At 43.6% G+C, this 12836-nt stretch overlaps 1 protein-coding gene across 2 annotated transcripts in view; it reads right to left on the reverse strand.

Annotated features, from left to right (window-relative positions):
• Window positions 1–12836, reverse strand: part of AKAP13 (A-kinase anchoring protein 13) — a 298396-nt gene that overhangs the window by 43828 nt on the left and 241732 nt on the right. For both annotated transcript variants that reach the window (XM_063142172.1, XM_063142171.1), the window contains 2 exons: window positions 11365–11407; window positions 9805–9937 (listed from right to left, as the gene is read on the reverse strand). In XM_063142172.1, the coding sequence (XP_062998242.1) occupies window positions 9805–9937; window positions 11365–11407 (176 nt within the window). The remainder of the gene's footprint in view (window positions 1–9804; window positions 9938–11364; window positions 11408–12836) is intronic.

Genomic DNA, 12836 nt, shown 5'->3' on the forward strand with positions numbered 1-12836 from the left:
CAACCCTCAAGAGGAAAAGGCTCTGAGCCCCCTAGAATGACACATGCAAATCCCGGTAACGTGAGATGTAAAACTTCCTATCTCTGCCTGAATACAGTCTTTGGTGCCTCCGGCAAAAAAGCGCATACCTACAATTCATGACTGTACACCCTTGGGGCAATCTTATCAAGCCCCTTTTCTGAGACTGCATTCTGAACTGGGAGAACAACATTGTAAACTTCCAGACGGGAAGCCGAGTTAGCCCGTTGCATCAAAAGCAACAACAGAGTGTCTTGTGGCCCCCTTAAAGGCTCACACATATTTTCATGGACACTGCCCACTTCATCAGATGCATTACCAAGTCTCAGCAAGCAACCCTGCTTCAACCGGACCGGTCTAAAGCTGTAATCCTTCGGAGCACATTTACCCAAATGTAAGCTGCTCAGGGTTCTACTTCTGAATAAACATGAACAGGATTAAGCTCCCTGATCTCCCGTGCAGCCCTGAGTCCCACAGGTTATTATTTGTGTGAGCCATGCGAAGTCTGCAGCCCTGATCCTAAAGATGTGATTACTTTGGGGAGGAGCGGAGGTTACTCCCAAGACCGTTGTCGTAATCGTTGCCAACGGCTGCTGAAAAATTTATTCCTGGTCATGCCTGTTTCAGTTTGAAGCCTGTTCTTAGCTGAAACCGCTGCAGCTTGCATTCCTCTCAAGAATGCAAACGCTGAACTTTAACGCGGCAGGGGCCTGGTGGGGAAAGGAACGCCTCCCTCTAGAAATTACAGGCCAGCTCCTTGGAAGAACACAAAAAAGTACACTGGACACTTCAGCCTTCAAAGATTCAATAGCCTCTGGAACCTTGAGGACTAGAAGTTTACACTTTATTTTTTTAAAAAAAAATTACAATGCTGACATTCTCAAGATTCATACATGAGTATTCTGAGCTATAGGGAAAGGAAAGATGTACAGCCCCCCAGCTGTCACAGTTATGGGGAAGTCATTTTGCTCCTGTTTGCTTCTGTCTCTTGCACACCTTGTTTCCCATGAAGGAGCAGAAAGCCCCCACCCCCTGCTGCCGCCACAGGAGAGTTTGAAAAATTCAAATCTCATCCTCAAGAGGCCCTACTGGTAGTTTAAGTGCTCCCCGGTCTGATTCTTACAGGGATTTACGACTTCAGGTTTTAGGTGGGACTCGCATGACAGAATGCTCACAACCTGCCACCCCCCAGAATTCAACACAGAAAAGCTAGCATAATAAGGGAAAAGCCAGGCTTTCTCCCTGGTACTCTAGTTTTCTATATGCAGGCAAGGTTTTCACATGGAGATTTCAGTCCCCAGCTGAAATCTGAAGCAGTACATCCGGAGAGAGGTATGCCACTTCAGTGAGGCCTAAGAGGACTTGAAGACTTCAATAACATCCTTGTACCCCATTAAAACGTATCTAGTGTAGAGGCTGAGAGCACGAGAGAGGACATCTCCAAGTCCTTAAAAAGTTGCTGTGAGGTGACATCTAGATTAGACTACTGTAATGTGGTGTATGTGGTGCTGCCCTTGAAGACCGCATGGAATCTTCACTTGGTCCAAGGTACAGCTGCCCAACCACAGCCTTGCCCAAACTGGCACCATCCAGAATGTGCTGGACTGCACCTCCCAACAATGCTGGCTGGGGGAGTCAGGAGTTGTGGTTCAATCCATCTGGAGCGTACCAGGTTGGGGAAGGCTGTGCTGCACTGTTGACCAGGACTGGTCAAATGAACACATCACATTGGATCTTCAGTGGCTACCAAATCAGTTTCCAGGCAGAGTTCAAAGTGCTGTTTGAGACTCAGGCATATAAGGACACTGACTCCTAATTAACTTGACCAGATGTAGCGATGGCCACCAATTTGGATGGCTTTAAAAGGGGGCTGGATAAATTCCTGGAGGCGAAGGATATCAATGGCTACTAGCCCTGTGTGCTATCTCCAGTATTAGAGGCAGTAAGCCTGTGTGCACCAGTTGCTGGGGAACATGGGTGGGAGGGTGCTGTTGCACCATGTCCTGCTTGTTGGTCCCTGGCTGGTTGGCCACTGTGTGAACAGAGTGCTGGACTAGATGGACCCTTGCTCTGATCCAGTATGGCTCTTCTTATGTTCTTAGGTATTGAGATCATCTTCAGAGGCCCATCTCTACATGCCCTCCTGCTTTTTCAGGAGAAGGAAGTGGCTATGGAAGAATGGACCTTCTCAATGGTAGGGCACCAGTTGTGGAACTCTCTCCGCAAAGAGTCGGATCCTGTACCAGATGCTTTGCATTTTGCCATGAGGCAAGGACCAATGCTTTCAAACTTCTGCTGCTCTTAATGGTGAATTGCTGCTATCCCTTTCTTAGTCCGTTGCTATTTTTTTAATTTGCATTTCCTATTGTAATTTGGATGTTTTCCATTGTGTTATTCTGAAATTGTAAGCTGCCGCGAGAGTTCTAATTGAAATAAGGGTATGACATCAATTTTTATAAGCAAAGATACAAATAAACAAAGAGGGTAAGTAATACTAACCTACTTCACAAGACTACACGAAGGATTACAAAGTTAATGTATTTGGGATGCTCTAAAAACTCTAAAAGAACCACGTACACACTGCGTTGTTATCGATTAATCCCAAATTTGCGTTTTGACTTCTAACGGCATGAACTCATTTCAGAGAAGCTTGGAGATGCCTGCACACCCAGTATAATTGCTAAAAGTTTCTCTTAATTTTGTACCTATGATTCAAGAAGGCTTCAGTGTGACTCAACAATCTCGCTCCCAGTACTTTAAGCACTCATTTATCCGTCTAAAAATAAATAATATCTCTCTCAGCGGCATACTTTGATTTTAAGATTCTTCCCTGCTCTTAATTTCTGCTGTAGCTGCCGTTTCGAAGTTTTCAAATTGCTTTTAAAGTCCTCACGTTCTTTTTAAAGCTTTTCCAGTTTTTAAAATTTTATGTTTTGCAGGCTCTTTGCTTCTTGGTCAGTGGGACCAAAAACAGCCACTAAAATTCTAATTTCTCAAGGAAAAAATGGCCTATTTCAAGAGACTGTGTACCCTGTTTCGTTTTTCTAAAATAGTCCTCCTCTAATAATGAGAAAGACACGCACACAGACACACACACTGGTTAGAAAACAGGAAATGGTGTTTAACTGCTTCAGCAATTAGAAAAGGCTGTTCAAAAACCACTCACACATATTTTTTGCCTGTTTACTTGTCATCTAAGATACAACTGGTATGACAGCGTGCCACACCGGGTTGAAAGACTGTCCTGGAGGACTGGTTTGATTGGGTGGTCAAACCTAGACTTTCAGCCAACACATCGACACCCAAGCTGCGCACTAGTGCACAACCGATGAGGCCTTCTGTCATTACCACCAATGCTAGCAATAGTCCCCTGGGGTGGGGTGGGGGGAGACAGGATCTTACCTCCAAGCTGTGCCGTCCTATAAACCTCACCGTTATGTGGGGTACGTCGGAAAACCGATGGTGCCATTTTAAGGACATGCTTCCCAGTTGCAGCACAAGAGAGTTGCATCGACCACCTATACATCCATAATGTTAGGAAAGGAACCTATCTTGCCGCTGAGGCTGTTGTCATAAAAGGGTAGTGGAGGGAGGGGGGGAGGAAGTTAGAAACAAGTTTTGCAAGAGTAAGGCCGAGGGGAGGAGGAAGGTCTGTTTCTTGAGAGCTTCCTCGGAGAGGATATTAACTCTTCTGGTGCTGGAGGTGTCAGGGCTATTCCTCTGCAGGATTCTTAAACAGGTTACAAAAAGAAAAGAAAAGAAAAGAAAAAGTGGAAGGGTGCCAGGGCATGTCTCATGCAGAAAAGGCAAAATATTTAGCTCATATTCTCACTATTTTATTTTATTTTATTTTATTTTATTTTATTTTATTTATTGCACTTAAATACCGCTCCCATAGCCAGGGCTCTCTGGGCGGTTTACAGAAACTCTAAAATTGAGATTAAAACGAGTATACAAAATTTAAAATCCTAAAACACAGAACGTGTTAATTCCAATTCCTGATTTTAAACCAGCAGTGGTTCTAAGGGTTTTCGCCGGTCGCTCTGGATGCCTGGCAATTTACGGGCTCAAAACCATTTCCAAAAGAGAAACGGTTGCATTTTTAAGCTGGTAAAACTACCAGCAACATTTAAAGCAGGCACCAGGGACTTCCTGTTTCACTTCCTCTTTCAAGATTTTTGTGAGTGCGCTCTTAAACTCAGAAAAAGAAGAGAAAGGACAAAAAGACAGACACTCTCTTGCACACATTTTCAATCTAAGAAAAAGCTACTTGCAACTATTTAAGGCAAAGACAGAGTCTTGTATGTATGATAGCTAAAAGTGATTCCTAAAGAGGGAGGACGGTTCTCCGTGTTACAAGGCACCCAGGTCTGCCACCAAAACGGATGTCCTGTATCACGTTCCCTCCATTACTGGACTGTGCATTCATGATGTCAGGACATGGGGTAAGTTGTACTAGACGTCACATATTTCTTTGGAACGTCTGCTTGCTGCACAATAACCTAAAGTTCTCTGGGCACCTTATGATCGAGGTAAAAATCAATTTAAAGGCAAAAACAGAAAATAAAACAGAAAATCCCCAAACCATGTAAAATACAAGTGTGTGGTGGTGGTGGGGGGAATAACAAAACTAAAAACAAACAAACAGAGGCACAGACTGCATGTTCTGGATGAACAAAAGGCCTTCACTTGGAAACAAAAAGACCACAAGGATGGCGCCAGGTGAAGCTCTCTGGCAAGGCAGTTCCATAACTGGGGTGTAGCTACCAAAAACGACCCCTCTCTGGTAGTAACCGGATGTACTTTATTCGCTGGGGCATCTCAGAAAGATCTTAAGGTTCAGGTACATATGGAAGAAGACTACCTCCAGTATCCAAGATCTCAGAAAGATCTTAAGGTTCAGGTACATATGGAAGAAGACTACCTCCAGTATCCAAGATCTCAGAAAGATCTTAAGGTTCAGGTACATATGGAAGAAGACTACCTCCAGTATCCAAGATCTCAGAAAGATCTTAAGGTTCAGGTACATATGGAAGAGGACTACCTCCAGTATCCAAGATCTCAGAAAGATCTTAAGGTTCAGGTACATATGGAAGAGGACTACCTCCAGCATCCAAGATCTCAGAAAGATCTTAAGGTTCAGGTACATATGGAAGAGGACTACCTCCAGTATCCAAGATCTCAGAAAGATCTTAAGGTTCAGGTACATATGGAAGAAGACTACCTCCAGTATCCAAGATCTCAGAAAGATCTTAAGGTTCAGGTACATATGGAAGAAGACTACCTCCAGTATCCAAGATCTCAGAAAGATCTTAAGGTTCAGGTACATATGGAAGAGGACTACCTCCAGTATCCAAGATCTCAGAAAGATCTTAAGGTTCAGGTACATATGGAAGAAGACTACCTCCAGTATCCAAGATCTAAGAAAGATCTTAAGGTTCAGGTACATATGGAAGAAGACTACCTCCAGTATCCAAGATCTCAGAAAGATCTTAAGGTTCAGGTACATATGGAAGAAGACTACCTCCAGTATCCAAGATCTCAGAAAGATCTTAAGGTTCAGGTACATATGGAAGAAGACTACCTCCAGTATCCAAGATCTCAGAAAGATCTTAAGGTTCAGGTACATATGGAAGAAGACTACCTCCAGTATCCAAGATCTCAGAAAGATCTTAAGGTTCAGGTACATATGGAAGAAGACTACCTCCAGTATCTAAGATCTCAGAAAGATCTTAAGGTTCAGGTACATATGGAAGAAGACTACCTCCAGTATCCAAGGTAGTAAGCCTGTGTGCACCAGTTGCTGGGGAACATGGGTGGGAGGGTGCTGTTGCACCATGTCCTGCTTGAGCAGACAAGCTCTTTAGAGATTTCCAAGGTTAAAAATAGGACTTTAAATTGGGCCCAGATACATATTGGGTGCCATTGCACCGGACAAAGCACATGGGCATACATTTTGTCAAACTGCCCAGTTAGTACTAGAGCTGCCTTGGTTTGGGACCCACTGCAGTTTCCAGACCATTTCCAAAGGCAGCTCCATGTATGACGCATCGCAATAGTGTAAACGGGAGGTTACAACAGAGCATGGGTCATTGTGGCCAATGTCTCCATCCAGGTAAGGGTGCAACTGTTACCGGATCACAAGGACTCAAGATTCCCCACACACACACCAAATGATAAACTGTACTAAGAAAAGGACACTTTGATCTTTTTTAAAAAAGTTACTTTAAAAATAAATAAATTAAAATCAGGATTTGCTTGGTGTACAGAATTTGTGGCTATTTATCCAGGGATACACTGACAGTGAAACTGACTAAAATGACAAAGCAACCAGGATATAAGCACTCCCCCCCCCCAATGCAATATAATTTGTTGTGCTCTGAATATTATTTTTTGGTAGAACTTTGGGTACAACAAATTAAGTGTGTTGAAGATTCTCCCGAAAGGCATAATGGATAAAAGACAAGGGAAATGGAGACTACCAAAGCAAACAGGTAAAGAGAACTGTGAAATGAAAAGGATGGGTTTTCACCTATTTCACTGTCTACAAATGGAGGAAGTCTCACAGAATCTGTGTACACAAGAGACACCCGCCCAGAAAAGGAAGTCGACTTCCCTTGCACAACCGTCTAGCTAGCGATGGTGTAACTTTGAGAAAAAACAGCGTCAGTCCGTTGAAGCAGAGTTCTTCGACGAAGAGCATTGAAAAACAAAAATGCCAGTAACCCACAGCTGCTCTTGGGCGACTTTGTATTCAATGGCTGTTCTACGGATTACAGGAAGTCCGCTATTTCCCCTTCAGGACTTTTTCCTTTTCTTTTTGGAAGCAAGATAAACCATCAACAATGGCCGAATGGTATTAAAAATGGAGAGCAATGCTACAAGCCAGTGTGGTGGTGTAGTGGCTAAAGTGTTGGACTGGGAGTCGGGAGATCCGGGTTCTAGTCCTGCTCAGCCATGGAAACCCACTGGGTGACTTTGGGCCGGTCAAAGACTCTCAGCCCAACCTACCTCACAGGGTTGTTGTTGTGAGGATAAAATTTGATTGATTGATTGATTGATTGCATTTTTATACTGCCCAATAGCCGAAACTCTCTGGGCGGTTCACAAAACTTAAAATCATGAAGAGCATAAAAACAACCGACAATCTGAAAACACAAATACAAAATACAATATAAAAAGCGCAACCAGGAAAAAGCCACGCAGCAAAAATTGATTTAGGTTAAAATATGGCATTAAAACAGCAAAGTTTAAATTTAAGTTAAATTAGGTGTTTAAATACTGAGAAAATAAAAAGGTCTTCAGCTGGCGATGGAAGGAGGAGGATTATATACGCCGCCTTGGGTTCCTTGGAGGAAAGAAGGCGGGATATAAATGCAATAATAAATAATAAAATAAATAAGATGCCAAATTCCATTTGCAGTAAGGGCGGAAGACAGAAATTAAAAGTTCTTTATCAAAATGGGTCTCTGGATTATTTTTATTGATGTATATTAAAGTAGGATACCTGTAATATTAGATGGAAGTTTGTAGCTAAGACTTAGTTGTGAATGAACTTGTCAGTCTTTCTGGAAAAGGTTAGTGTGTGTGTTTTTAACCAACGTAGATTCTTTGAAATGGCTTCTGGCTGCAATGTTATGTCATCTTTCCAAAAAAACAACACAAAAACCCCTCCCTCCTTGTCACGCAATCTGTCCTCCAGTATTCTGATTATGGGCTAGTTGCTAATGCTACCATGCAGCTCTGTTGAAAGAAACACATTGGCGCAATGCATGGGAAAGATCATGCGAAGTTCAGTTATCCAAACTTCTGACACATTCTTATCAAACGTTTCTTCCACCAGCATTTTTTATGAGAGTAAGGAGCTTTTGGCCAGCGACTCTCATCTGATTCTCAGAGCACCAATAGAAGAGAAATATATATCAACTGGTAAAAGGAGACAGTGTGCTTCACCCAGCAAGGAAACACGTCTGAGCAACGGCGGGATTTTATATTTCCAAAATGGGGGATAGAACATTTTGCCCTTTCTGGTTCCCAGCAATCCTAGGGAAAGCTGCAGATTCAGCCTGTAACCATGACCTGTGGGGCTTGATTTGCAAGTCTGCAGACCCCTCCTCTCCGACTTTATCTTGGGACTCTGAACAAGCAGGTGCTGAGACTTCACAATTAAGTCAGATTCCCCCCCTTCACCTATTTCCCTCCTCCCCATTCCCCTGCAAACCTGCTTTTTGTAGTATCTTGCCTGACGAAGAGATCTGGAGAACTTGAAACTTTGTACAATTTTGTTTTGGTTGGCCTAATAAAGGTATTACAGTAATGCGGATTTTGGAGAACTATATGGTTTCCGCGGAGGCATGAATGTGGGAACGTAGCATGGCAACCCCACAGAGGCACAGCTAGTTTCCCATTGGTTGTTGCTCCTTGGCTGTAACTGGACGTAGATATGTGTAAGTTAGGGCATCTTTATGCTCCTGGATTTACAAAATACTGAAGTAACACTGACTGGGATCATACAACTCAGTCGAGTGTGAGTTGTTGTTGAACTGTGGGTTAGCATGTTATCTGAACCCGGGACATTTTCTGCAAGGTGGCTTGTTAATCCTGCAATGTGGCTTATTTTTCTCGATCAAACAACCTTGAGAACCCATGGTTTGTTGTTGGGTTAGCCACCCTGCATGTTAACAAGCCACCCTGCAGAAAATGCCCTGGGTTCAGACAATATGCTAACCCAGAGTTTAACAAACAACCCATGGTTCGACAACAACCCACATTCAACCACCGTGTTGTGTGAACAGTATCACTGGCTGTTTCTACAACTGCCTTTTTCCCCCCAGAGATCGTCCTGGGATCATCCACCTGCATGCAAATGACACATAGGGGATCCCGGGAGGAGGCAGGGATGATCCCTCCATTTTCCTGGGATAATCCTTAGGTGTAGAAAGGTCAATAGTCTCTATTCAAGCTTTGCATTCTCAATCTGGTGCGAACCTTGAGTTTATATTTCACACTAACAGATAAAATGGTAAAACAGTTCCTGGGTTGCAGGTGGAGACTATCGCACTGTTGAATGATCCTGTATATTAAAACAATTCCCCTCCCTGCATGTAGAAAACTAAAAATAAGGAAAACTAGTTCAAGCCAAGCTTTCTCCTTAATATGTTAGTTAAGTACGTTCAAGGGTCCTCTTAGCACGTGCAAGGCAAACATTCAAACCATGTGATTCCTCCCAACTGCATTATGGGACCACAGTTCACTACCATTTGCATGAACTAGTTGCGGCTGCAGGGCTGATTTTAAATCTCCATTAATTCACTCGGTAAAAGTGGGAAATGCTGATGGCTTGACCAAAAGGGAGAGGGACCACAGCTCAGAGACAGAGGACACGCTTTGAATGCGAGAAGTCCCTGGTCCAAGCCTTGCAGCCACAACGGTGGGCTACTCGGATGAATGGTTCAACTTGGTAGAAGGCATCTACTCGTGTGCCATCTTTTCGGAAGGGCGACAGCACAGCGGTACAGCACAGCACATGCTTCGCTCAGCAAAGGTCCCAGATCCAATCCCAGGCAACTCCAGTTAAAGAGAAAGGACCACGTGGCAGTTTGGAGGAAAGCACTTTTGGCTGTGGCTCCGGCAGGACCCTTTCCTTCCTTGGGGTGGGACCGCTTCCAGGGGAGGCGGAACCCCAGAGTTGGAGAACCACATCCCAGCATAACATCCACCCACCCCACGCTCAGAGCGCTGTACCCTCAAAGTCCGAGTGAGCCGCAAACATCTGGCGCTACTTACTTTGCTCTTCTTACCGCTGGACATTTTATTCTTGAGGTAGCTGAAGGTGCGGCTGACTTTCGTTCCGCTTTTGCCTTCCAAGTCTTTTCTGGAGGGGCTGGGAGGCAGGAAGTTGCCGCCCTCTTCGCAGATGCTGGAAGCCAAGAGACACAACATTTTAGAGAGAGCACAGAACCTCGTTCTCTCCTGATTCAAACAGCAGCGGTCAATTCCGCCCCTCTCCCCACCCACCCCCATTTTTCTGCACTATTAAAAAACAAACCAAAAGATTTTGGTTCATTCATGTCCTTAGCTTGCCTGTCTTTTGTTGAAAACCTGGTGTTAGTTAATGATAGATAGGAGGTGCCAACGTGTCTTCATTGGCCCTGCTCCTGTGCCTTTAGCAGCAAGCTGACAGGCAGAAATCAGGCCGGTGAAGCTTTTGCCATGGTTATGACCCTGTGCCAGGGGAAGTTTCACACACACAGTTTGTGTGTCTGTGCCAGGGCTGCATATTGTCTCCTTCTTGTTCCCAGCAAGGACAGCTATGCTATGCCTTTCATAACGCACAACGTACAAATTCAACAGGGGAAGCTTTTGCTTACTACCATGTCTCCATGATGGGGAAGGTGTCCCTGGTTGCTATTCTTTCCTGTCGTGCCTCTCTGCTCAAAGCTGCAGGAGCCTTGCCACAAAACAGGCTGACATCCTAATGGCAAAGCCTCTCTTGCATCACACCCACACACATTCCAAATAGCAACAGTACCCTCTGCTGTTCAAAACTGCAAATGCATCTTCCTGGAAGATGAGCTAACTGGACAAGAGAATGTTTCAGGGAGGAAACAAAGTTGTTGTTTTTTTCTTAATTTAAGAACACGTTTTAGCAGAGCTACAGCATCTAGCCAATTAGTCAATTAATTAGTTGTTAATTTATTTCAAAAATAAATTAATCCCACTCCCTCCAATTAGTTAGCATATTTAACTATTTTACTGTTCTTATTACTATGATTATTCTCTTATTTCTGCTTTGTGAACCCCTTCCACCCCCCTTCAAATGTTTTAATGTGATTTTAGATTGTAAGCCTCTAGGCAGGGTATCGCTGTTTTATTTGTATATTTTGTACAGCACCAAGTGCATTGTTGGTGCTAAATAAATAAAATAATAATAATAATAATAATAATAATAATAATAATAATAACAATAATAATAATACAAGTATTTATAGAAATCAAAGATAGCAAGGGCCGTCTTTTTAAAAGTTTTCCTTCTACAGGCAGGAGGAGCAGAAATGCCTTTTCTCAGGCAACGCTTTGTGCAATACATACATGCACCAAGTAAAATAAATAAATGAAAAGGACACACTTATTCCCCCTTTATAACTTTCTTTCTTTCTTCAATATGCAAAGTCATGCAGCTTTAATGATTCAGGTACTTGATTAATTGACTAAAACTCATACAGTTCAATCAACCATGATTTCTTTCGTTGGTTGACGTCCCCAAGATTTTAATTCTTCCTGAACTCAAGGAAGTTTGCAAATGGAAGAAGAAGAAAAAACTTAAGAGAACTGCAAACAGCTCACCTCTGAGTCAGCGAACTGCTGGTACTGCTGAATGATCTGTTACCTGAGAAAAGACAAAGAGGAAATATTACAATGCGAAATTCTCATGGGCAATTGGTCAAGTGCGTTCCACTAAGGCAGAAGACGGGAATTATTGGGTTCCAGATATTGTTGGGTTCCAACTCCCATCAGCCCCAGTCAGCATGGCCAATGTCAGGGAAGATGGGAGTTGTAGTCCAAACACATCTAGACAGCCACAGGCTGCTCACATTAAACTAAGGTTTATTAGAGCTGGTTATCAATGAGCAAAAACATTGACTAGGGTTTCTGCACACACACACACACACTTGCATTCACAGTTTTTAAAACAGATTTATGCACATTAAGGACCAGAGGGGCTTGTTCATATATTTCCAGATGACGTATATACAACTGTCCCCAGAGACATCATCTGGAGTGTTTCACAGCTGGCGTCTGCGGGCATGTCAGGCAATCTCTTTATAGAGCAGTGGATAAAAAAAAGAAGAAGAAGAAGCTGTACAGAATCCAAACAGCCTCCTTCATTATTGATTCAAGCAACAGCTATTTTTTTCGCTGGGGAAAAACGGACTTGGGAGAGCTTCCAACCCTGACTGCGCAAGCCTCACAGATATCAGCTGCAACCCGAAACTGACAAACCTCAAGGCAAAGTATGGAGACGCTTCTTGTCAGTTTCACGTCCCACAGCCCTCTCCCACCCAAGAGCAGGCTTGGATGATCACTCTTTAGAATTCTTGTGGCCCTTTGAAGTTGCAAACTAATGATGAACAAAAGTCCCCAACTGTAGACGTCCAAGTGCTGCAGGTAAGGGATGACGCGTAGGACCTTGGACACTTATCTGCATCTCTTTGGAATTAACAGCACGCCTGTTATTTGCTTTAATGGTCTGGATTGCAACTACATAGGCTCATGCCATGCTGTGCAAATCAGAGTTTCAGCTTCTCAAAATGTAAGGGTGTCGGAATAACCCTAAAGCCAGTGTGGTGTAGTGGCTAAAGTGTTGGACTGGGAGTCGGGAGACCCAGGTTCTAGTCTTCACTCGGCCATGGAAACCCACTGGGTGACTTTGGGCCAGTCACAGCCCAGCCTACCTCACAGGGTTGTCGTGAGGATAAAATGGAGAGGAGGAGGATTATGTACGCCACCTTGGGTTCCTTGGAGGAAAAAAGGCAGGATATAAATGCAATAATAATAATAAAAATAATAAAGCACTCTAAGGCCTAATCTACACCAAGCAGTATATTGCACTATGGAAGTGGTATTTAAAAGGCAGGAGCCACATCAAGCAGGATACAGCAGTATGAAAGCGGTATATGGTATGTGTCAATGGGCCCAACCGTTATAAAGCACTAGTGTGCCTCCTGCCTTTTATATACCACTTTCATATCCTGCTTGGTGTAGATTAGGCCCAGGGCAATGGCCCAAGAGACTGGGTGTTCCCGTCCATGCAACCA

The sequence above is a fragment of the Elgaria multicarinata genome, chromosome 16 (genome assembly GCF_023053635.1).
Source record: "Elgaria multicarinata webbii isolate HBS135686 ecotype San Diego chromosome 16, rElgMul1.1.pri, whole genome shotgun sequence".
NCBI classification, from domain to species: domain Eukaryota; kingdom Metazoa; phylum Chordata; class Lepidosauria; order Squamata; family Anguidae; genus Elgaria; species Elgaria multicarinata.